At 38.5% G+C, this 25005-nt stretch overlaps 1 protein-coding gene across 1 annotated transcript in view; it reads left to right on the top strand.

Annotated features, from left to right (window-relative positions):
* The window catches only part of CPNE8 (copine 8), a 292084-nt gene that overhangs the window by 259042 nt on the left and 8037 nt on the right, over positions 1 to 25005 (top strand). Inside the window, exons 17-19 of the mRNA XM_063448068.1 lie at positions 4213 to 4315; positions 12311 to 12368; positions 18832 to 18905. Of these exons, the coding sequence (XP_063304138.1) occupies positions 4213 to 4315; positions 12311 to 12368; positions 18832 to 18905 (235 nt within the window). The remainder of the gene's footprint in view (positions 1 to 4212; positions 4316 to 12310; positions 12369 to 18831; positions 18906 to 25005) is intronic.

The following is a 25005-nucleotide window of genomic DNA, read 5'->3' as shown; positions in this document are numbered from 1 at the left end:
CTTTCTAACACCACAACATTAATTATAAATAAAGTTAGCAAATAGGGGAGGGAGGGCGGGGGTCCGTCCATGCTTCGCCTGTCCTTCAAAACAGCTGCCAGAGATTGCGCTTGTGCTGCCACCTTTTATTCTAACCTGGCTTCCTGTTCTTTGTTGGTTCACGGCCAGCAACTAATCCCCAGCCAGCTCTTGTCCCCAGCAACAGCTGTGTCACTAAATCTGCCCAGCTACTTGTCCCACTCTGCCCAACAACCTAACCAGGGGTCATGAACTCTCTCTAAACGTTTCTCTAACTGTACCAACAGGACAAATTAACCCTCTATTGCTACCGTACATATATGCCACAGTGCTTCATGCCTTTGGCATCTTTTTTTTAATGATACTCTGCTTTGCTTAAAGCCAAACTCATCCTCAAATCACCATTTTGCCAAGGTTCACCATGTGGAGTATGGACACCATACTGCCAAGTACTACCTATACAATACTGTTATATAGTAATAATTAATTTAATTATATATTATTGGGGTCAGTGATTTTCTTGCATTTAATATGGAGGGGTAATGATTAAACACAATTTTTAATGTTATTTTAATCTGTCATAGGTCCCCTGATCCTTGGGTTATTCCATACATCATAAACATTTGTATAGTGTTTATTATACAAAACAATGGGATACCTCAAGGATTAAGGGGCGTATCACAGATTGTCAGTACCTGGCAGTGTGGTGAATTTCAGAGCTGCTGGTCAGATGAGGGAAGCCTGCCCCCCAAACTCTGACTGACAATGAGATATGAGCAGGCTCACTTCTCTGCCCAAATAAAATAAAAAAATGCCACTGTTTAGTAGATATACCCCAAATGAAAACATGCATGCATTCAATTATGCATTTGTTTCATTAGTGGGTATATTTAAAACACCTTGCAAAAAATGCAGATCTCTTGTCTTCAGCCTTTTCAAGCGCACCCCTTCTAAGCAGCTTATATTCCCCATTTAGCAATCAAATTTGAGGCCAAGCCACATAACTCGAAAGTTAACCTTTAATCTTTATTATCATACCACATGTGTTTGATATCATGCAATTGTAACAATGCACATATTGCCCATGGATTAAAATTTAGTAGAATGAGCAACAATATGCATTACTCCCCCTTTTCCCCTATCCCTCAAATGAAGGGGGAAGTTATCATCATGGGTGACTTTAATCTTCCTGGTGTGAATTGGAAAACCAAAATAGCTGCTTGTGCCAGGAGCACACATATTCTAAACTCCCTACTGGGATTGTCTCTAAAACAAATCGTTGAGGAGCTAACTCGTAAAGAGGCCATACTAGATTTAGTGTTAACAAATGGAGATTTGGTATCGGATATTACTATAGGTGAAATTTAGGATCCAGTGATCATCAGTCGGTGTGGTTTAATATAAGAACAGTGACTGAGTCACACCACACAAAAACAAAAGTTTTAGACTTTAGATAAACAGACTTTTCTAAAATTAGAATACGTGTAAACGAGTCATTATCAGACTGGATCAATTTAAATTGAGTCCAAGAGAAATGGGATTATTTAAAAGTTGCACTACTGAAGGCAACAGAAAATTGCATTAGGCTTGTCAGTAAAAGCAAAAAATTCAAGAAACCACTGTGGTACTCCGCAGATGTGGCCAAAATAGTAAAAAACAAAAAGTTAGCATTTAGTAATTATAAAAAAAAACAGAGTGAGGAAGACCAAATGATCTATAAGATTAGGCAGAAAGAGGCTAAGCAAGTTATAAGAGCTTCCAAATCACACACAGAAGAGAAAATAGCAGTTAGTAAAAAAAAAAAAGGGGGGGGGGGAACAAAACATTTTTTAGATACATAAATGAGAAAAGGAAAGTAAAACAAGGATTAGTTAGATTAAAAAGAAAAAAACGAAGGAAGGTATGTAGAAGAGGATAAAGGTCTAGCTGGCTGCCTCAATTAATCTTTGTGTTAAGTATTTACAGATAAAACTGAAGGAAAGAGGGGCCTCAGTTAGGAAAAAGGCCAAATAATAAGCCAAATGGCAAATGATTTAGGAAAACTAGGAAAATGGTTGTGGCAACTGACATTTAATGTGGATAAGTGCAAGATAATGCATCTTGGATGTAAAAACCCAAGGGCAGAGTACAGAATATTTGATAGAGTCCTAACCTCAACATCTGAGGAAAGGGATTTAGGGGTGATTATTTCTGATGACTTAAAGGTTGGCAGACAATGTAACAGAGCAGCAGGAAATGCTAGCAGAATGCTTGGTTGTATATGGAGAGGTATTAGCAGTAGAAAGAGGGAAGTGCTCATGCCATTGTACAGAACACTGGTGAGACCACACTTGGAGTATTGTACGCAGTAGTGGAGACCAGATCTCCAGAAGGAGATTGATACTTTAGAGAGAGTTCAGAGAAGGGCTGGTTCATGGATTGCAGGATAAAAGTTACAAGGAAAGGTTAAAGGAACTTAACTTGTATAGCTTGGAGGAAAGACGAGACAGGGGGAATATGATAGAAACATGTAAATACATAAAGGGAATCAACACAGTAAAGGAGGAGACTATATATTTAAAAGAAGGAAAAACTACCACAGCAAGAGGACATAGTCATAAATTAGAGGGGAAAAGTTTACAAATAATATCAGGAAGTATTACTTTACTGAGAGGGTAGTGGATGCATGGGATAGCCTTCCAGCTGAAGTGGTAGAGGGTAACACAGTAAAGGAGTTTAAGCATGCGTAGGATAGGCATAAGGCTATCCTAACTATAAGATAAGGTCCGGGACTAATGAAACATATTTTAATTGTTTATAGCTTTGTTTCAAAATATTGTTGTGTTGTATTTAATAAAACAATTGTTCTATAAAAATAATTTGAAAAGAAATATGCATTAATCTTAAATTATTTTTTTCAATACATATTTCATTGCACATTCTACCAAGTTGTAATCTATGTGCATAGTGTGCATTATTACCTTTGCATGAGTATTTTTTTTAATGGTGTTTAAAAAAAATAAATTAAAAAGTGTGGTCCATTTGTTTATTCTACTATCAAAGTGGATGTAAACATATGCATATACCAAATTTACTTGAATCAAATATGCCATGGAACCTAATGCGCACCCCAATTTTAAAACCTGGAAGCTGAAAAATGTTTTTGCTGGTGAATGTAATGCGCATGTATACAAGATGATACTACTATACAACATTGTGTTACAATAAAAATGTTTATTGCCATATACCATAGTAAAATTGGTGGTATTTCCATTTTAGTGTTACATGTTAAGTCTATTCTTTCTTAAGCTCGATTTCAGGAACTACATTTGTCTGTGTGAATTAGCTAGAATTAAATTAGTCTGTGTAAATTCACCAGTTTTAATTCGCCTTTGTGAATTTACCAGTTTTAATTTGTGTGAATTCGCTGGAAAATTTAGCATTTTGCCCTGAATGTAATGCACCATCGTATCTAATGCGCATTCAAATTTTGGAAACTTATTTAAAAAAGAAAGGTGCTCATTAAGTTAGAGTAAACACTGTAAATAAAGTATTAAACAATAAACATGTTCAGGTAATGGCAGAATTGTAGAAATTGTATTGCCTATTCAAAATTTTAAACGTTAAGAATATCAGTACTGGTTATCAGCAATCGGCACGAAAGGCAACCGATAAACGGTATCGGCTCTGAAAAAATGATATTGGTTGATCCCTATTTGAATTTCACTTGAAATCCTGGCAATTCTCACTTTAGCGAATAACCCTATAAGTGTGCATTTTGTCAGTAAATAAACAAGATACAGTCACCTATTGGTACCTTCATAGGAAACTCGTGAAAACGTTGAGTCTAAACAGCAGTCTGTTAAGGATTACGTTATGGCTTGACGAAGGGTGCTTTTTCAACCAATACACTTATGGTAATACCTTCATAGAATTTAATCTCCACAAGTATTTATATTAGTGGGCTGTTTTCTTCAAAGCTATTTTAAGGTTTGCTTATGAATGTTAATTAAAATAATGTGCTTGCCGACTGATACATTATATTAAAGGATCTTAAGTCTTTCAAAGCAAGTGCTTTTAACTTTTCAATACATGCCTATGCTGGTTTGTTTATAGACTTGAATTATTGACAAGCCTTCAGTATAAAATATTTTACATAATTGAATCTGTTGTTGTTGTCTTATTACGAGTAATTGCTTTCTTTCTTTCTTTTAGATATGCTGCTTCAATAAAGGATGGCTCCCAATATTTCATTCTGCTGATTATTACAGATGGAGTTATCTCTGACATGGCTCAGACAAAGGAGGCAATAGTAAATGTAAGTAGACTCACTCAATTGCTGCATCCTTGGCAGTTTTCCTCTTCATTATTATGTACCTGTACTCTTACAATGTCTGTGTGATTTATTGCTTAAAGGAAGTGTTAACATTTCGAATGCACAAATGTTTTCTTAAATTACCATTATTCTTTATAGCTTCATGCAATAGTGTGTATAGCATAGCTAAATATATTTTTGCATTAAAAATTATGATAATGATTCTAGTCGAAGGGAAGTAATATCTTAATTTTTTTTTTTTTGGTAAAAATGCATACAGAGAGATTCAAATATATATGTAAAATATGTGATGAGTGTTTATACATTTTCCTAATGCAAGAAATTCTGCGAGTTAGTGTGACAGAGAGACAGTCAAATTAGTATAACTCATTCCAAATGAAAACTATATTTTGTGTTTTCATCCAATATGAATAAATCTGAATCCATTGTCAGTGGTCACTGTCCAGAAAAGGCACATATACAAATCTACTATTAGGCAGCATATGGTCAATTTAGTGGCTATAAAAATAAAATCAGACATGTTCTTAACTGACACACATGTATAAACTTGAATCCAGCTAAAATATAGATCAATGCGATTTAATAGAACATTTACAGATGACCATAAACTGGTAGCCTTCTGCCTGTTGTAAATGTAATTGTGTGACTATAAATGTAAGTAGAAGAGTTCTGTGTCTTTGCTTCATACTTTGGAACTGCTCTGGATGTGCCCTTTTTGGGCTATCACACAGCAAATAATACACAAACATGAGATAACCTGTTGTAGTGTTTCAATTATCAAGGAAATAGAAAATACTTTAAAGGTCATCAACATAGTCTCTATGCATTCTCTTCCCAGCAAACCTCCAGTCCATGTAGGGTCCACAGAACCTAAGTAGTACATAAGATATATAAGCAAATTCCTGGTCTTAAATCCATATTGATAGAAGAAATGCCTACAGGGACATGTGCTGTACATGCATGGGTCCTATGGGGAAACTCGGCTTAAAATCAAACTCTTGTATGCTTAGTGATTTTAAAAGATTATTTATGGAAATTGAAGGAAGAGGCTCTTCAGTGATACTACAAAATTCTGCATAAAAACCATCATGACACGGAGTTTGTTTATCATTGTCTCAAATATGTTGTGTTACATATATTTTTATATCATAGAGGAGACAGTGCAGATGTATTATGTTTATATTCAACTTGCACATACAAAAAAAAAGCCAAAAGTACAATAACAGGGGCACGATAGTGAGCAAAACAACTTTAGCTTAATGAAGCAGTTTTGGTGTAGAGATCATGCCACTGCAGTCTCACTACTCAATTCTCTGCCATTTAGGAGTCTGTTAGTGTATTGTTCATGAAAAGAGTTATAATGTTCCAAACTATGTGATAATTGGAAAAGTGTACAAAAGTCTCCATAGCGATTCAACCTCCTGGTATTTCTATCTATTTTTTTTTTTCTTTAGAGCGTGCAAGGGTGTTGGATAATTAACTTCAGAATATAATTCTTACATATTAAATTCCTTTGCTGCATATTTATAGATGATATGATATCATTTATCTCACTGTCCTTCCACCATGTTGAAAACAGTTAGCACTGCAAATAGCAATCTTATAACCTACTGAGACATAAAAAACATAATTAAAGTGGTCAAAATACCCTGTTCATAGGTCTTTCTATGGATACTGCTCTATTTGTGGAACTTCAGAATCCCATAATGTTTCTACTCATAGACCTAGACAACAACTACATTAAAAACAAAATCTCTTTTAAAGTTAGTCGTTCGCTGCAATGGAAGTATCCGAATTGCATATCTCTTACTTGAAACCCCTCGGCATTCTCTGCAATACTTTACGCTTGCGTGCCATAGGGTGTAATATGGGCAGTCAGATTTAGGTCCAAATAGCCCATTTGCCAGAATGAATTTAGGTCTTATTGGTGAATTCGCCGGACCGAATTCAGCACACAAATGTGATGTTGACACGTATACTAATAAGGATTTCTACCATCAATAAATCATAAGAAATTTACTTATGACATGGACCAATAGAAATTAAGCTCTCCCAATTGATGCTTACCTCTACCACTCCATGTTGTGGTTCTAGTAGCCCAAGAGTGCGTTCCTTGTATTTCCTATTCCTGGTTACTGATTTGTCTTTTTAATAATTTCTCATGATCTCTGTAATCCTTTGAGTTTGGCTTGTTATATCGTTTATCGGTATCTCTCCTGTCTTTGACCTAGGCATTCTCTTTGACTACTCTACCATTAGTCCAGCCACTCTAAGGCCTACCCTATAAAGTTAGGAGAGCAACCCATGGATAAAAAATAACTTTTAATAGGCATAATAAAATCCCAACAAATGTGGGAAAGAGAAGTAATTACAAATCCTAATAAGTGCTATCTCACGTGGATACAAAAAACAAAGTATAAATGTTGCTGAAAACAAGGGAGGGAGAAAGGAGAAAGGGGGAAAGAAAATTAAAAAAACAGAAAATATCTGCAAAATAGCAGGTAACGGGACTAAAACCTAGCCCAAAAGCTATGTCCTAGTGTGCCTTCAAGGGCACCCCTTAAAAAGTCTAATCCTGCAAGCCTCCCAAGCCTCCTACATCTGCTCCTTTGTCCACTTACATTACTCCGCAATATGCTAACCTATGGAAAGTATTTGAAAAGAAAGAAGCTGAAAGATTGCCTCCCGTGGTCCTTACGACTGTGCTATAGATCTACTTTCTGGTACAATGCCACCTAAAGATAGAGTCTCTGCACTCTCAGATAATGTTATTATGAAGGAGTATATCACGAGGTCACTGGCTAAGGGTATCATCAGAAAATCCTCATCTCCAGAGCAGGATTATTTTTTTTTCTTACTGACCCTGTATTGTCTATAGGGCAGGCACAATAAAATTTCGGCACTCCAGATGTTTCGGACTACACCACCCATGATGCTTTGCTAGCATTATGGGTGTAAGAGCATTATGGGGGATGTAGTCCATAACATCCGGAGTGCCAAAGGTTGCCTGCCACTGCTATAGGGGTTTGATCGTATTACAGTCCACAACGCCTATCCTATTCCCCTTCTAACAGAATTATTTAATTGCATAAAGGGTTCAAGGTTTTTTACAATAAGAATAAGAGAAGCAGATGAATGAAAGACTGTCTTTAATATCCGTAGCAGGCATTATAACTATCTAGTTATGACATTTAGACTATGGAAAGACCCGGCAAGTCTTCCAGGATCTAATTAATGATGTTCTGTGAGACATATTACAAATACGTGCAGTGGTCTGTCTTGATATTTTAATCCATTCCTCAGACCCCCACTCTCATCACCAGAATGTTAGGGTAATACTGACTAGACTCCTAAAATACTGTCTATCTTGTATATTCGATTAATGCCTCTTCAACCAGAAGACAGTTCAATTTCTGGGGTATGCTTTCTAAGACAGGGATTAGCATGTATGCCACTAAACTCGAAGCCATCCTTTCATTGCCTCTTCCACAAGGACTTACAGGGACACTGTAGGCACCCAGAGAACTTTAGCTCATTGAAGTGGTCTGTGTGCAATGTCCCATGTCCCTTAACCCTACAGTGGTTATTATTGCAGTTTCTGAGGAACTGCAATTATTACATCTGTGGGTTAACTCCACCTCTAATGGCTGTCTACCAGATAGCCACTAGAGGGACTTCCTAAACTGAAACTGACCTTTGGTTCGGTATTTGACGCTGGACATTCTTATGCTGAGCATGAATAATGCTTTCCTATAGGGAAATCCTAATGCGAGCGCGAACATTGCAGGGTATGCGCATTAGGTGCCCCCCGCCGGCTGATGTCGTTAGGGGAAGAGCATGGGCGGAGCCTGACCCAGCGCCGAGGGACATCTGCACAGGACTCGGGTAAGTCTGCAGGAGAGGGGGCAAGAGGGAGGGAGGCGCTATAGGATTCTATAGTGCCAGGAAAATGGCTTTGTTTTCTGGCACTATAGAATCCCTTTAAACTCATTCAATGTTTCATAGGTTTCTCTACTCATCATATTATACTCTCTACCTCCTCCAATCTTTTTGCACCTGGTGCTAATGATGGAACCTTTTTATATTGAGCTATGCAGGTTCCTGTACACTTTGGGATAAATGAAAAGAAGGTAATGGCCATTATTATGTACAGTTTCCCTACACAAGAAGTGATTACAGCCACTGGAGAAATTATTTACTGCTGGGTGATATTCAGCTTTTAGAAAAGTATGCGTGGTTTTATCTTTATTTCTATTTTTGTTTGTTTTGTATGTTTTTTGTTTGTTATTTTAAGGCAAAGTAAGAAAAACGTAAAATGCTATATATAAAAGGGCTTTGAGGGAAATGGTTAAAACACATATGTTTTCTACTGAAAAAAAAATAAGATAACTCTTCTTCATATATTATAATTTATATTTTCCCAAGATACCTTTTGACAGTTTGAATAGCAGTAATGCTTGTTTTTATTTGTTGCTGATGAGTCACTTTGATAGACAAGCCAGTAAGTTGAACACCCTCTGGTTGTGAAGAGGTGAAAGGTCATATTTATATCCTGAAACAAAACAACTGTCTGGCTTGACATTTTCTTGTATTATTTTTATTTTTATTATTGGTTCGGTCATTGCTTGGCTTTAGGCAGAACATATAAATTATTTTTCAAATCTTACAGATTACTAGAAATTACTAGAAATGGACTAGTTTGGAGCACAAGCACCAAGTGTTGCATGTTCCACTCTGTCTACAGGATCAAAACCACATAGCCAAAGAAACGTTACCCATATGGTGCATCTGTTCAGGGGTACATCGGAATAGGATATTCTACATTTGTTCCTGCAATAGCACACTCACTGACACCTTGGTAAAACCATAATTTAATAATAAAAAAATTAATAGAACTGCTAACTTGTTTGTCCTTAATGTTAGGCCCTCTCTCCAGATATTAATAGACGTCAACACTTCTCCGATATCAAATGTCTAGTGAAAAGTGAGGGCCTTTTGTATGTTTATATTGATTTGTTTAAGAATGCTGTCAGCCAGGTATCCAAGAAACCTAAATTCAGGCAAAGTACAGTCTTAGAATATGAAAGTGAACTGGATGTGTAACGAAGACCTTGAGAAGAGCTGAGAGGGCTGATGTCTGTGTGCATTTGCTTATGTGGGCATCATTGTAGACATGTCAGTGTTAGCACAATTTCCATGTACATCTGTCAGCAGTAGTATTGCATGGATGCATTTCATTGCTCATACACAGGATTTTGTTTTAACTAGCAGAACATCTTTTTTATTTTGCTTTGTTCTGTTAAATCCTTGTACATGGTTCAGTTATATCTCTATTATCTGTTATATTTGGGTTCCAAATCTGCAGTTTTGTAAACAGGTTACTACAACACACTGCCATAAATATGCTTTAAATGCAACAATAATTAACCGTTTTATTCAGTAAGTGTTCACCGAATGAGCAGTCTTTCTGGTATTAGCTGTGGGCTTTGGCCATATGAACACATCATTGGTGAGCATTTATGGCAATACAAACCTATACATCATTTGTAAAAGTTTATGTATAAATATTTATTTAATTACTAATGTAAACAATATTATAGCTGTGCATACATAGGGAGCAAATTTCTGTATTTTATAGTATTTGAGTTTTGTGATACACTGTATACTTGATGCTAGTTTTTTTTGTTCTTTCTGTAAATCCCTCTTTGAACTTTGTGCTTGAATCACTAAAGATCAAGATTAGAATGTTTGTTTTTGTAATGTTTACCTTACTTGTTTCTAGCTATACTGTGCTCATACATACCCTACTCACAGAGTGTACACTTTAAGGAACACTATAGTGTTAGGAATACAAACATGTATTCCTAACACTATAACGCTAGAGTAGCAGTTTCAGTCCCTGAGCCTCCATCAGAGTAGAGTTAAAAGATAGTTTACTTACCTCTTCTCACTCGCTACTCTGGTCTTGCCATGGCTGACCCAGCTTCCATGGCTGAGATTATCAAAACACTTCAGTGTGGCAATCAGCATCTCCTCATAGAGATGCAGTGAATAAATGAATCTCTATGGGGAGCGTTCAGTATTACAGATTACAAAAAAATGCATGGATCTAGAGATAAAACATGAAGAACCATCTATCTGTCTGATTTGATGTAATATTTTAAATAGAAAAAAGACACACTCAAGCCTAGAGCCAATCAGGAATTTACATCTCGCAATATGGAGAACAAAATCCAGGGCATAATTGTCAATGAAACATGGACTTTAAATAATGAAACGCATAGTGTGTTCCAAATCCATCGAAAGGTATACGATTGATAAACTTCCCCAACACTGAGAAGGAAGGAAACCATAGTGGAATGCAATGTTGCATTCCATCACACACCCGAAGCATCGTTTCTGAAAATGACGCAACCGCCTGATTATCTGAATCCGGAAATACATTGTGTAGAATGCATGAGGCATTCCGGAAGACAGAAGGGCCAGAACAAAGTGATGGCAGGACTTCTAAGAAGGACTATCTAAATAACAATGGTTGGGGCATAGTTCATACATCCACATTTAGAAATAAAGAATTCAATATTTTGGATATTTAATTATCCAGTTACAAGATCCAACTATTAATGCAAAAATATATATTAATGCGGTTGATGCAAATAGCTACATTGAAAAGTAGAACTCTTCTAAACCGTGGCTCACCAGTTCTCTAAGGGAACAAATTTTAAGAATTAGACAAAATTGTACGGAAGCTGAAAAATATATTTCCCAAGCGGGCAGTTCTTGGAGAAGGGGTCTGATAAAGACAAAGATTTCAAGATCAGGGAACATCTTACTTGCTATTCAAAGGGAGTCATTTATGTCCTAAAGTGCCCATGTTAGTAATTATATATTGGAAGAACTATAAGATGTATAAACGTCAAAGATCCAGTGAGTGTCTGTTCTGTGGGCAAACATACTGTCATAATTAAAGAGGTTGGAGGAAAATGGCTAAAATGGTTCAAGCCAACAGGAAAGCGACAATAACCAAAACAAATGCGCATTACAACAGAGACCTTTAGCAGACATTCTACATATTGCTACACTCTAATTCACATAATGCCCTGTGCACATAGCTGGGAAAAATAAAGGGTTGTACAGTTGAATATTTCAATAGCAAATATGTGGAGCTGGCTCTAACTATGATCAAATGATCACAATCTGTTAGAAAACGTTTTTGTTTGAATAATTTGAAACATCTTTAAAAGATTTTGATAATCTCAAAAAGCTTATCCGACAATGGGAAACTAAGGCAAATGTGGGTATTATTGCTCTGTAATATTTAAAAATCCTTAATGTTTGCTATTGTTTTTCAGTATATAAAATGGTTCATTTACATCATGGTTTAGAAATGGATTCACATTTTATTTCAAAAATTTTGCGTCATGTAATTTAGACGGTCTCAGCAAAAACGTAGCATATAAGGCAATTTTAAATTAACCTTTCTACTAATGCTTCCCCATAAGAAAAATCAATAGTGTGATTACTGCTCTATCATGATTTATCTGACTTTCTGGAGAGAAGCCAGTAATGCAGAACAATTTATAATTTCAAGTGTCATATCTTTTGCCTGAGACAATCTGTTCTACAATGTTGGAAACAAAACAATATTATTTTTTTTTAGCCTCCGTCACCAGGAATCTGTGCTGCAGACTATCCTCACTTTTTTTTTTAAAGTATATTGTATTTTTTGCCAGGCATCCTATATTTGCTCAAGTAGATATATTAATTGGTTTGGTCATTCTTTTAGTACATGGCGGGGGTAGGGATTAATTGGGCAAAGTTTTGGGAAAAACTTAATTATTTACTAATTTTAAAGTAAAATTAAATAGTAATTTACATTCACCTTTTCTTCTATCTTCTATTTATTTTTTTTATTTTTTTATTTACAGCACTAACCAGCATTTTATGCCAATTGAACATTTGTTTCTTTCGTTAAAGGCTTCCAAGCTTCCAATGTCCATTATCATTGTAGGAGTGGGACCTGCAGAATTTGATGGTAAGTATTTATATGTAAAAACAGAACAGTTTCCAAAAAAAAAAAGGATCGCTTTCAAGGGAATCTGATCTAGAAAAAAAATGCATACTTAGTGATGGCATACTTAGTGATGACATAGCAGATTTACACGCTGTATCTCATTATTCAGCTACAGCAAATTTAAATACCGCTGCCTCTATCCCTCACAGTATGACTCCTTTGTCTCATATCTCCCCTAAATACAAAAATTCCATTAAAGTTTAATATTCTGTTATCAAATTGTTCTTTTGTAGACTTCTCAACACAATGATATAGGCTATTACCAAGGGAGGAGAAACAAGATATTGAACTAAACTTTTACAATAACCTTTATTGAGCAAAAGGTTACTAAAGTTCTGGAATCTAGTACTATCCCAAGGGTTAATGCCTCAGATAGATACTACAACTGTGCCTTGTTCGAGGTATGGGTGGTATAGCAGTCCTGAACAAATCAAAGCAGACAGACTATAACACATGCATGTTTTGTGAAAGTGAGCAAAAATCCTTATTTAACTAGACCTATGAATGCTGGACAGAATAAGTAAACATCTCCAGATAGACCAATATTGTGCCCTAGTGCTTTTTAGAACTCTCTGTATAGCGTGATATTTAAGGAGTTAACTGCTTATATCTCGCTATTTTGGGTGTGGAGTTTTTTGTTTAGTCATGGAGTCTTGGTGCGTAATTGGTTTTGATAAAGTATCATTGTGAGATATGAAACACATTAATTTTTGCGGATATTTTCTGTGGTTATTTTAACGGACAAGGTTAATACAATTTAAAATTGCATTTTTGATTCCTTCCTTCAACTTTCAGTTGATACAGGAGTTTTTTTTATTGCATATTTGCACAAGTATTCCCTAAGGAGAGACAGTCTCATAAACCATATGTTTCATTTGAGTGCAATCATTTTTTATATCCAAATATTACAATGTGGTTTTTACTCACATGTGCTCTCAAAGTGCCTGTATAAAAGGCGACTTTTCTGGGAGTCTCTCTGGTCGCTGTTTGTTGTTTGGAATGTTCTGGTTTAGTAATGCCATATAATTTGAGTATAATAAATCAATTCCCAAAACAAAATGATTGTGTATAAAAACCGTTTATGACAGTATGTGCACACAAAGGTACATGATGTACTATTCATTTGTAACAGAATGTTATTTGAAATAGAGACCTGGCTCAATTAAACTCCTTGTACATGACATTAGACAGCAGTGTTTTACTGTAAATCCATCTGGATTCCTTCTAGTTGATTAATGTTTTCATTTGTTTGAAACTATAAGCAGGAGGTGGTATGTTTTCACATGTCTCAAGACCACACTTTCTAGGTTAGAGGTAGGCAACCTTAAGCACTCCAGATGTTGTGAACTAGATTGCCCATGATGCTCTTACATCTATAATGCTGGCAAAGCATCAGGGGAGATGTAGTCCACAACATCTGGAGTGCCATGGGCTGCCTACCTCATTTCTAGGTCATATACTGAATTAACATGTTGCTACACTTGTAAGCAGAATTGTTGTCTGAAGTGAAGTAAAGTGTTGTATTACCATGACTCTGTGTTCAACATAATAAACATTATTTGACAAGCCTTGCCAGAGTGTACAAGGGTTTTGTATAAAAAGTGTTTTCTAAAAAGTGGGACAGTCAACAAAAAGTTGCGACCAGATCCGGGACCGGGGTCGCAAGATATCGCCGCTTATTTGCGAACAGCTGTGCGGCCCGCACCCGCCAAGATGGCGCCCGCATCTGAATACACGCTGTCCTCAGAGGAGGACAGCAGCACAGCTGACCTCTTCCCTATACAGAGGCGGCGATCAGGGCAAGCAGCGACTACAGCGCTGGACGATTCGACCCCAGCCACAAAGGCAGACATCAAAGCACTAGTGGCAGAAATTCAAGCCATGTTCAAGGCAGATCTGGCACCAATTAAAGCGGCAGTCTCCAACCTTACCACACGCATGGACACAGTGGAAGAGAATATGACTGGCCACAAGCTGGCACAGTCGGCCACAGATGCAGCCCTTGGTGCCCTGCAGAAGCAGTGCGCCGACCATCAGGCTCAGCTTGCTAACCTGGAGGACAAAGCCAGGGCACGCAACCTGAGGATCAAGGGAGTGCCGGAAACCGTAGCGGAAGCAGAGCTCCCTCACTACTGCAGGAGGCTACTTGCCACCCTCCTCATGCCCAAACAGTCTAAACAGCTGGTGGTGGACTCCTGCTTCAGGCTCAACAAGGCGACCAACGCAACCCAAGAGGTACCCAGGGATGTACTGCTCAAAATGGTGCGGGACTCTGACAGGGGTGTTATTATGGGAGCAGTGAGAGACACCCCCACAGTATCCTTCGAGGGAGCACAACTAGCTTTTTTCCGGGACTTCTCCAGACATACTCTATCTTGGCGAAGATCTCTCAAGCCTATTACCCAGCTTCTCCAAGAGAAATCCATAGTCTACAAATGGGGACCCCGCCGATTACTCACTGACAAAGCGGGGAAGACCCACACAATATCGCACCCTAGTGAGGCGACAACCTTCCTGCAAGCCCTTGGCCTAACAGCGACAACGACGCCGGCGGCAGACCACCCGGCTTGGAACATAGCCAACATCACCCCATTTGTGCCCAGAGGGGAAGCACCTGCGGCTGAGGAACTGCCACCTTGAACTTGGGGACTGAACTTACCTAAACATCATTTTACACAAAATGTTCTTTACACAGTTCTATAAATGTCGTTCCTTTTATCAATGTTGAATACTGTTTATGAATAATGCCTATGTTGTCCAGTTGCCGGCTCCATAAGTCTTAGAAGTAGCTCTAACACTAAGATACCAAGCTTTTACCCCCCTCCCCCCCCCCCTCCAGCACACGGTTAATAAGCGACACCACTGCGCAAAAGCAGCAGACCACAGACTGCAAAGCGCATGACCCAAATCTCCTGCACCAACACTACTGAGCGAACACCCAGACCCAGACTAGAGAAGCTCAACACCTACGCACGCCATAAATAAGCGCCCTATTATAGCTCACAGGATAAGGCGCAACACAGATTGGACATAAGGCGCATGCGGCCAGACCCCAGCACCCCCCCAAACCACTCGTTCCAGGACCACCCATAGATGAGCCTGGGTGCATAAGCCCCTACAAAACATAAAATGGAGTTGAACCTGCTTGGTGACGTTTACACACTAGTAATGTGACTATCTTTAACCGGTTACTCACTGAAATATGTTGTATCATACGAAAAAACTCGCAAAAATAAAGAATTGAAAAAAAAAAAAAAAAAAAAGTGGGACAGTCACTATAGAAAACACTGACACCAGCATTGGTAACACCACCATTTATCCATGTTTCTACCAACTTTTAGTGCTTTTATTTTACTGACTGGGTTCATTCCCCTGACCTCATAAGGACGCAGGGGATAAGTGCTATAGCTTTGTATGCGCGACTGTGAATGCAAATCATAGGATACATTGATGCCTGAAAAGTAGTGCCTTATGCCCCTTTAAGCATGGAAATCCTTTAGTGCTTAAAGGGGTGTGATGATGGCATTGATGAGGTGTTCAGTCCACTGAAAAGGAAATGTGCACAGAAAATGCTGTGCAGTATTGGCCACAGTTTTTATTTCTCAAAAGGATCAAATTTCTATGAAGAATTATAGGCAAAGGGATATGTCCTTTTTAATCCTTTACCTCAAGCTGAGAAAATCTTTATGATGATTTTACACTGAGAATAATGCCTTTTGTGCTACAAGAAAACAAAATTGCAGAAGGGTTGTTAAAGGTCACCACACACATACAATGTTGTTCGTCGTGCGTATTGCTGTGTATTTTGATGTGTTTGAGTCTAGAAGTTACTAATAGCTCTCATTTCTACAGAAATCATCCTTCAATTATCTGTTCCGTTACAGTATTTATTTTGTTGGGTTTTATTATTACTCCCTTTTACAAGGAGATTTTCACACAGATATCTCTTTACATATATTTATACTACAGCTCATCTCAGGTGGCATATGTTAAATGCATGGTATGGCCAACCGTGATGAGTTAGGTATTTTTTTTTTTATCACTCCGCTTTTATTTCTGTACTACCATATAATTTAATTAAAGACATAAAGAACTATGCAGCTCTGCAATCAATCGAGAAAAGGATATTTTACATATATATTTATAAGATTTTTTTTGTGACAACAAGGCTACACTAACATAAAATAAAACATACTTGACAGAAACTGTGGTCCAAGAATAAAGACCTTCATATAGAACAAATTGCCATTCTGCTATGTAGCATATGCCAAGGTAAATGTAGTCTGAGTGAGCAGCTGTAGACAGCCACACTGCATTTCAAAATGTGAAGGAGAGAAAGAGAGCAACACAAGAACAGATAAGGGATTTTGAGGAAACAGTAGGTGGCAGGGAGAGAAGTGAAGCATATAAAACATAGGGCATAGAAGAAGGTCAGACTGAGGAGGAGACCGGAGGAGTCCAATTAAAGGCAGAACCCAGACCCTACAAGAAGACTATGTAGGGAAAGTAAAAGGAAGCGAAAGTCAATGTCCCACATTGTCCACTCCTCTGGAAATCACAGAGCCAGCGTATCCAATTAAACTATATATTGTTGTAGCGTTGGTGTTTTTCCGCAGCCTCAAAAATGAGTTACTTGCAACAGCAGATATCCTCCATTCTACGAGTCCAATCCTTTACAGATGCCGATTCTCTCCGCTTCTAATAAGTGAGCTATAAATATGGGCATTGATCAAGTAGGAAAAGACTAATCTCCTGTATGATTTACTGCATGAGGATTTAGATGTAATGAGTAGATCGCCTTTTCATAAGGAAGCAGAAAGTAATTTAATCGGTAACGGACTTCATGGATGGCCTGCCAAAAATGGCAGACCACAGGACAGTTCCACCAAATATGAATGAGGGTCCAAGTTCCCTTCTGCATGGCTTGTACATATAAGTTAGCTTCTCTGGGGAGTATGATACCAGTAAGTAAGGAGGTAATAGCCGAATTCATAATGTGCTATTAGAGGACTTTTGGGTCAGTAAAAAGACTTGCTCCCCCTGAGAAGGGGAAGAAGGCCTCTCTCCCACAACCTCCTAAAATAAGGAAGTGTGGAGTTTTCTGAAGAGCTCAGCAGGTGTTGGTAGACTGTGATATACAGTGCTGTAATTGTTTGATGTAGGTCACTGGAAACATCCCCTGTATGGAGTTGTGTGGAGATGAATTGTAAGAGTTTCTGTTTATATGTAAGTCTACATAAACCTAAACCAAACATATATATAAATAAAAGTTTTGTAACTGGCAATAAGTTACATGTAAATGTACATAGCAAGAATCAAGTTACATAACCCACCTGCCAGCTGGAAGTTTTAAATAGATTAAGGCTGTTTATACACCACAGTTCTTCTGAGCATAGCAATACAAAAAACAACATGCAGATACTCAGATATGCCAGCGGAAAAAAAACATTAGCCAAATGTTGAAGTGCTAACTTACAGTCCCACAGTTGTCAAGCTTCCAGCAGTGCATGGCTTCTCAGAGTATATCTCAAACAATATACAGAAAATTAATAATATAAAAAGCAATGGTACTTAGCTTATAAAGATGTATGACAGCCTCCCTAGGTCGCTACCCAAACAAGCAACCTATATCATATATAGTGTTGACCAGAAACAAAGAAGATTCGGGATATGGCTATATAAATCTACAGAGAAAACATAAAACAAAAAACAAAACACACTATGTTTTGTTTTATGTTTTCTCTGTAGATTTATAAAGCCATATCCCGAATCTTCTTTGTTTCTGCTCAACTCATGGCTTCTCAGACCCTGAAGATAAATTCAGTTAAGAAAACAAAATGCTTCTACACTCCAGCGTAATTGTCTGAGAGCATTGGGCTAAAGCTAACTGTTTAGAGGTGGGATGACCTAAAACCAGTTTATGGTGCCCAGAGACTCCAGGCAACATAGCCACTACACCGAGCAGTTGTGATGTAGCACAGAGTCTCCATTTAAATCCCATTTTGTTATGTTGGCCTCTTTATCACAGTGTGTAGTATTTGTATAATTGCATAGCATAATTGTTAATTTAACTGATATATAAAGATTTTCTGAAACTTAGGATTCTATAGGATTAAATGTATTTTTCTTAATGCACTTCTAGCATTGAACTGACTTTGAATTAATTTATACTTCCCATTAAATTAGATGAATTTAGCTTTAACAAGAGCTTATGACTACAGCAAATAAAAATAAAAAAATCCTTTGCCTATTTAGGTTTCATATTATCATTTCTAGAATCTGTGTAAATAACTTCCATCTAAGTATTTGTAATTCTATCCTTTTTGAAATGGACAAACAATTTTAAGAGCATGTACTAAATGTAACATTGGTTTAATTAGCATCTTGCTGCACATAAATCAATATCTTGGTTTTTATTTTCTAGCCATGATAGAGTTGGATGGAGATGAAGTGCGAGTGTCATCAAGAGGACGTTATGCAGAACGGGACATTGTACAGGTACAGTGAACTAAACATTTATTTAGTTGTAACTTGCAAAGATATTCACTTTAAATATCTACAGAAGAGTATACAATCTTGTTTATATAAGGCTGTTTCCCTTAACTAAAAAGTTACGAGCCTATTCATATTTATTCATGTTTAACGGGAAACTAGTGTAAAAAAATATCCCATATTTGTAAAGCATTATATAAATTAAACAAAATAAAATAAAACTGTAAATAAGAAAATGATTTAAATACAATATTCTGTTGCTGCACAGCTGAGACTGCCTACTGCTATAGACCGACCCTCCCTTTACCAGGAAGAAGCTCCACTAGTTTTTGGGTATAAGCCTAACTATGGGAGCGATGTGATATCTGAGTGACATTTATACTTGTGCTCTCTTCTGTGTCAGACTTTAACACTAATGATCTAGCACATGTGTTTTGAATGAAAAGAGTAACATCAATAGAGGAGGAACATAAATATGCCCTTGCAAAGAAAGGAACACAGCTAGGCCTGTATTCATTCTCCACAACAACCACTACAACTATCACTACCAGTGTCATAGCAAGTGTAGTATTTGTGATAATGGGGAGAAACATGGAGGTGAGGAAATTAAGAAAGAAACAGAATGACTGGGAGAAAGAGAAAATGTGACACTGCACAGGGAGTGGAGAGAAACACAAGTGAGTTTTATTGGCAAGAGTTCCAGAAGTGGTGAGAATGGAAGAGAGATGCAGGAGACAGGAAAATTGCAAAGACACAGCAGTGGTTTCTGGGGAGCGACACAAGCGTGAAAGAGAAATGTAGAGGCCCCATTTATTTGTAGTCAACCATCTCTAGAATGAACAAACGCATAATTATCAACAGGCTCCAGGAAACTGTTAACAAAACATGACTTCTGTAGAAGCAAAGATTTTACCAGGGCACCTCTGCTAATTGTTGGAGGGATTAAGGCATTTTACAAAATGCATTTTACAGTTTCTTGTATTTGAGTTGAAAAATGAGTGCTAATTATACAATGAAACTGTAATAGCAATATTAAATTAACACTTAATGGTTGGGAACAAAAACATGTGTTTCTGACCCTGTAGTGTTAAAACCACCATCTAGCCCCTCCCTAAATATAGTAACATCTTTACTTGTATTCAAGTCTGCAGCTGCTGCCTATGCCCCTGACCTTACTGATTGTCTGACATCATCAGAAGGTCTGTGAGCCAATTACAATCCTTTCCTATAGGATTGGCTGAGACTGTCAAGGAGACAGATCAGGGGCAGAGCCAGCACAAGTCAAACACAGCCCTGGCTAATCAGCATCTGCTCATAGAGATGTATTGAATCAATGCATCTCTATGAGGAAAGTTCTCTGAGGAAAGTTCAGGAGAAACTGAAGGGCAGTGCTGTTCAGTGTGCAGCACTGCCCCAGGAAGCACCTCTAGTAGCCATCTGAGGAGTGGCCAGTGAAGTTATCACTAGGCTGTTATGTAAACACAGCATTTTCTCTGAAAACACCGTGTTTACAGCAAAAAAACCTGAAGTGAGTGATTATACTCACCAGAACAATTACAATACGCTGTAGTTTTTCTGGTGACTATAGTATCCCTTTAACCTAATGCTAAATATGTAAGTTGGGTCCCTGACATAATAAAAAGTTAAAAACCAATGGATGAAAGGCTAAGCATGGTGTGGACAAGACATTAAGGGAGTAAACTTGGCATAGAGTTTGGGTTTAGGAACGTAAGCTTGGGCCATGAGCTGAGTAAACTCATGATTTCTTTTTATTTTTTTATTTTTTTTATCTTTATTTTTGCAGTGCATATTGAGTTAACATATGTGCGTGAGGTACCCCAACGGCAATCCTCATGCAATGTTGAGACACATGTAACAACGGGGTAGTCGAGAATACGTGCACATTTTTTTATGTTTAAGCAGATAGGCTAGTAATACTTGAGTAAACTATGGTAAATAAGTATACATATTAAAGCAGGTTAGGTATAACTGTTACATTAGATCATTTAATGAATACAAAAGCAGATTGTCATACGTTAATTCCTCTCTCAATGTAAGTTAGCTAGCTTAGCCTATCTGTCAAGAAGGAGTGGACAGAGGAGTAACAAAAGAACGTGGGAACATGGCATGCACATTTGTGTTTGTAATAGCTAGTAAGATGTATGGGAGCTGTAAGGCTATGCGACATCCTTGGCTATGTGGTGTGTAGGTAGGTACTCTGTCTACCTATATACAAGTGCTACTGGCTTTTTGATCTAACTGCTTTCTGCGTTAACACTTTTATGACTTGTTTTGGGACTGCACAAGGTAATGAAGTTTAGGCTAAATAAGCGCAAACGAAAAAGGCCTAAGCTAAGCATGTGTGGTATATTGGGTAGTTCAAATGCCTGGTAGTATACGTATCAAGGTAGATCATCGGAGAGGTTGCAAGGTTATGCAGTCCGCACTGCTGCTGTCTGCGGGAGGTTTTGGTAAGAGAGTCCTGCGTGGATAGGGCTGTCATGTGCTGCGGGTAAACAAGCTAGCCCCTCTTGCCGGTAATCCTAGCCATTATCCGATTCCTCTGCGCGGATTGCTCTTTTTAGGACTCAGTTCGTGTTGGGGAGTGGTGTGGCGGTGTGGTGGCGGGGCGCCTCTCCAGCCCCGGGGTATTGCGAGAACCAATACTTTTGTACCACAAACCTTGAGTCCTGTGGGGTCCAGGGTCTTCCCGTTAGGGATTGTGCGGTGGGCGGCGTTGGCTGGCAGTGTGGAGCCCCTCTGGTGTCTTCCAGCCCTCCGCGTGTGTGGCCGGTACCTTCTGGTCGAAACCATCTTTGCTCTCAGCCCAGGTGGGCAACGTGTGTTGTCGGTGGCCCGTAAGAGGTTTCCCATTCCTCCATGCGCCGCCATCTTGTACTCCTGTATGTGTCTACTGCTGGGCTTTAACTTGTCGTTCGCGGTTTAACAGCTTCACCCAGAAGCGTTCGAAGATTATAGCGAGAGTGTCTGGTGCTGTGGTGCTGGGGTCGTCTGCGCCCTGTTGTAGTCGGGGTAGGCCGCGTGTGTGGAGGCCTCGTGCGTCCGCCATCTTGGTTCCCTCCGCTCCCGTTTAGCTCAGGAGTAGTACAGGGCCCTCTGGGAAGGTTTAGGCTGCAGCAGTTCAGGACGACAAGGACTGGGATGACCCCCACCGGTCCATGGGGGAGAAGGGGGGGTAGGAGACTTCTGCTCAGGTAGGTTGCGTGATTGCAGGAGGAAAGCAGCCGTCTTTCTCCCCACGCTCTCTGGTAGGCCGCACCTTGTTGCCTCGGTTCCCGGGCGCTTGGATCGTTAATTCTGGTATCAGAAGTTGCGGGTACGATTTCTTTTCTTGTGGGGCTCCGTGGGTGCCTTTTCCGTGCACTTGGGCCAGAGAAATTGTCAAGTTTGTCACGCTAGACCAGGAGCTCATGCAAGGCACATCTGACTAGCTTGCTGGCCAGGCTCCGCCCCCCAACTCATGATTTCTAATGGTAGCTTTGTCTATAGGATTTATAGGAAAACTGGATTCAAATTAAAAAAGAGGATGAACATACATACATAAATATTGGGACATTGGCACAATTCTAATGTTTTTGGCTATATACACCAACACAATGTGTTTGAAATGAAACAAACAAGATGTGCTTTAACTGCAGACTTTCAGCTTTAATTTGAGGGTATTTAAAACCAAATCAGGTGAACGGTGTAGGAATTACAACAGTTTGTATATGTGCCTCCCACTTTTTAAGGGACCAAAAGTAATGGGACAGATTAACAGTCATAAATCAAACTTTCACTTTTTAATACATGGTTGCAAATCCTTTGCAGTCAATTACAGCCTGCAGTCTGGAACGCATAGACATCACCATATGCTTGGTTTCATCCCTGGTGATGCTCTGCCAGGCCTCTACTGCAACTGTCTTCAGTTCCTGCTTGTTCTTGGGGCATTTTCCCTTCAGTTTTATCTTCATCAAGTGAAATGTATGCTCCATCAGATTCAGGTCAGGTGATTGACTTGGCCATTGCATAACATTCCACTTCTTTCCCTTAAAAAACTCTTTGGTTGCTTTTGCAGTATGCTTCGGGTCATTGTCCATCTGCACTGTGAAGCGCCGTCCAATGAGTTCTGAAGCATTTGGCTGAATATGAGCAGATAATATTGCCCGAAACACTTCCGAATTCATCCTGCTGCTTTTGTCAGCAATCACATCATCAATAAATACAAGAGAACCAGTTCCATTGGCAGCCATACATGCCCACGCCATGACACTACCACCACCATGCTTCACTGATGGGGTGGTATGCTTTGGATCATGACCAGTTCCTTTCCTTCTCCATACTCTTCTCTTCCCATCACTCTGGTACAAGTTGATCTTGGTCTCATCTGTCCATAGGATGTTGTTCCATAACTGTGAAGGTTTTTTTAGATGTTGTTTGGCAAACTCTAATCTGGCCTTCCTGTTTTTGAGGCTCACCAATGGTTTGCATTTTGTGGTGAACCCTCTGTATTAACTCTGGTGAAGTCTTCTCTTGATTGTTGTCTTTGACACACATACACCTACCTCCTGGAGAGTGTTCTTGATCTGGCCAACTGTTGTGAAGGGTGTTTTCTTCACCAGGGAAAGAATTCTTTGGTCATCCACCACAGTTGTTTTCTGTGGTCTTCCGGGTCTTTTGGTGTTGCTGAGCTCACAGGTGCATTCTTTCTTTTTAAGGATATTCCAAACAGTTGATTTGGCCACACCTAATGTTTTTGCTATCTCTCTGATGGGTTTGTTTTGTTTTTTCAGCCTAATGATGGCTTGCTTCAATGATAGTGACAGCTCTTTGGATCTCATGTTGATAGTTTACAGCAACAGATTCCAAATGCAAATAGCACACTTGAAATGAACTCTGTACCTTTTATCTGCTCCTTGTAAATGGGATAATGAGGGAATAACACACACCTGGCCATGGAACAGCTGAGCAGCCAATTGTCCCATTACTTTTGGTCCCTTGAAAAGTGAGAGGCACAAATACAAACTGTTGTAATTCCTACACCGTTCACCTGATTTGGATGTAAATACCCTCAAATTAAAGCTGAAAGTCTGCAGTTAAATCACATCTTGTTCATTTCATTTCAAATCCATTGTGGTGGTGTATAGAGCCAAAAAGATTAGAATTGTGTCGATGTCCCACTATTTATGGACCTGACTGTATATGTTGTTTCTTTACGCATTTAGACTTCTGTGCCTGTTGACTGATCACTATTAGAGATTAGGACATTTTTGTTAGACATTCATTTTAGTACTCAAGTTGTGATAATTCAGGCCGTGTGTCCAGAGATCCTCTAGTAATAGGATTTACCTTCGTACTTTTACCAGGTTTCTGTTCTTTTGGCATCCCGACACTACACATATTTTCACACAAGAGTGTAGTTAAATCATGAGGACTTCATTGTTGTATGGTTCAGACTGCCCTGTTTATTTGTTAGCCATTAAATCCTAAGGAGTAGCATTGCAACATTTGTTTCCAACAAGTTGATACACATGCAGTATTGCTTAAAATGGTTATCTGTGTTTTACAGAGGCTTTAACACATGCTCTTATCTTATTAAAAGAACATTATAGCATTAGGATTACAAACCTTTATTCCTAAAGCTATAGTGGCCCTGTTCCTGGTTATATCCAGGTCAATCCCTTTTCCAGTTAAATTAATAAAATTATGTTTTTGCTCACCTTTTTCCATCATCGAGACACTCACTTCTCCACCTCCCGCAGCATCATCAAGGAGGCATGGTCTCCTCCTGGCAATGTTCTAAACCAAGGTTAGTCAAAGAACATCCAGTCTAATGAAAAAAAAGTTTACAGATCCACACCATATATACATTATATTCTACATTTGTATTGTTAAACATTATGCAGTTCATAATGACATAATGATTCATAATGACTACATTACGCATGTTTGGGAGGATTTGTATGTGTTTTTCTTATCACACCTCTTGAATTGCAATGCTAATGAACTCCTAGATCAAAGGGTATCAACACTGAAAGTGAATTGCACCTGTACTGATAACCACTTTCAATGTCCCCCATTCCATGTTTGAAAAATCAATTGTAAT

Source organism: Pelobates fuscus, chromosome 3 (assembly GCF_036172605.1).
Source record: "Pelobates fuscus isolate aPelFus1 chromosome 3, aPelFus1.pri, whole genome shotgun sequence".
Taxonomy (NCBI): Eukaryota; Metazoa; Chordata; class Amphibia; order Anura; family Pelobatidae; genus Pelobates; species Pelobates fuscus.
The sequence above is the reverse complement of the archived record's forward strand: the minus strand, read 5'-3'. Positions and strand labels throughout refer to the sequence as shown.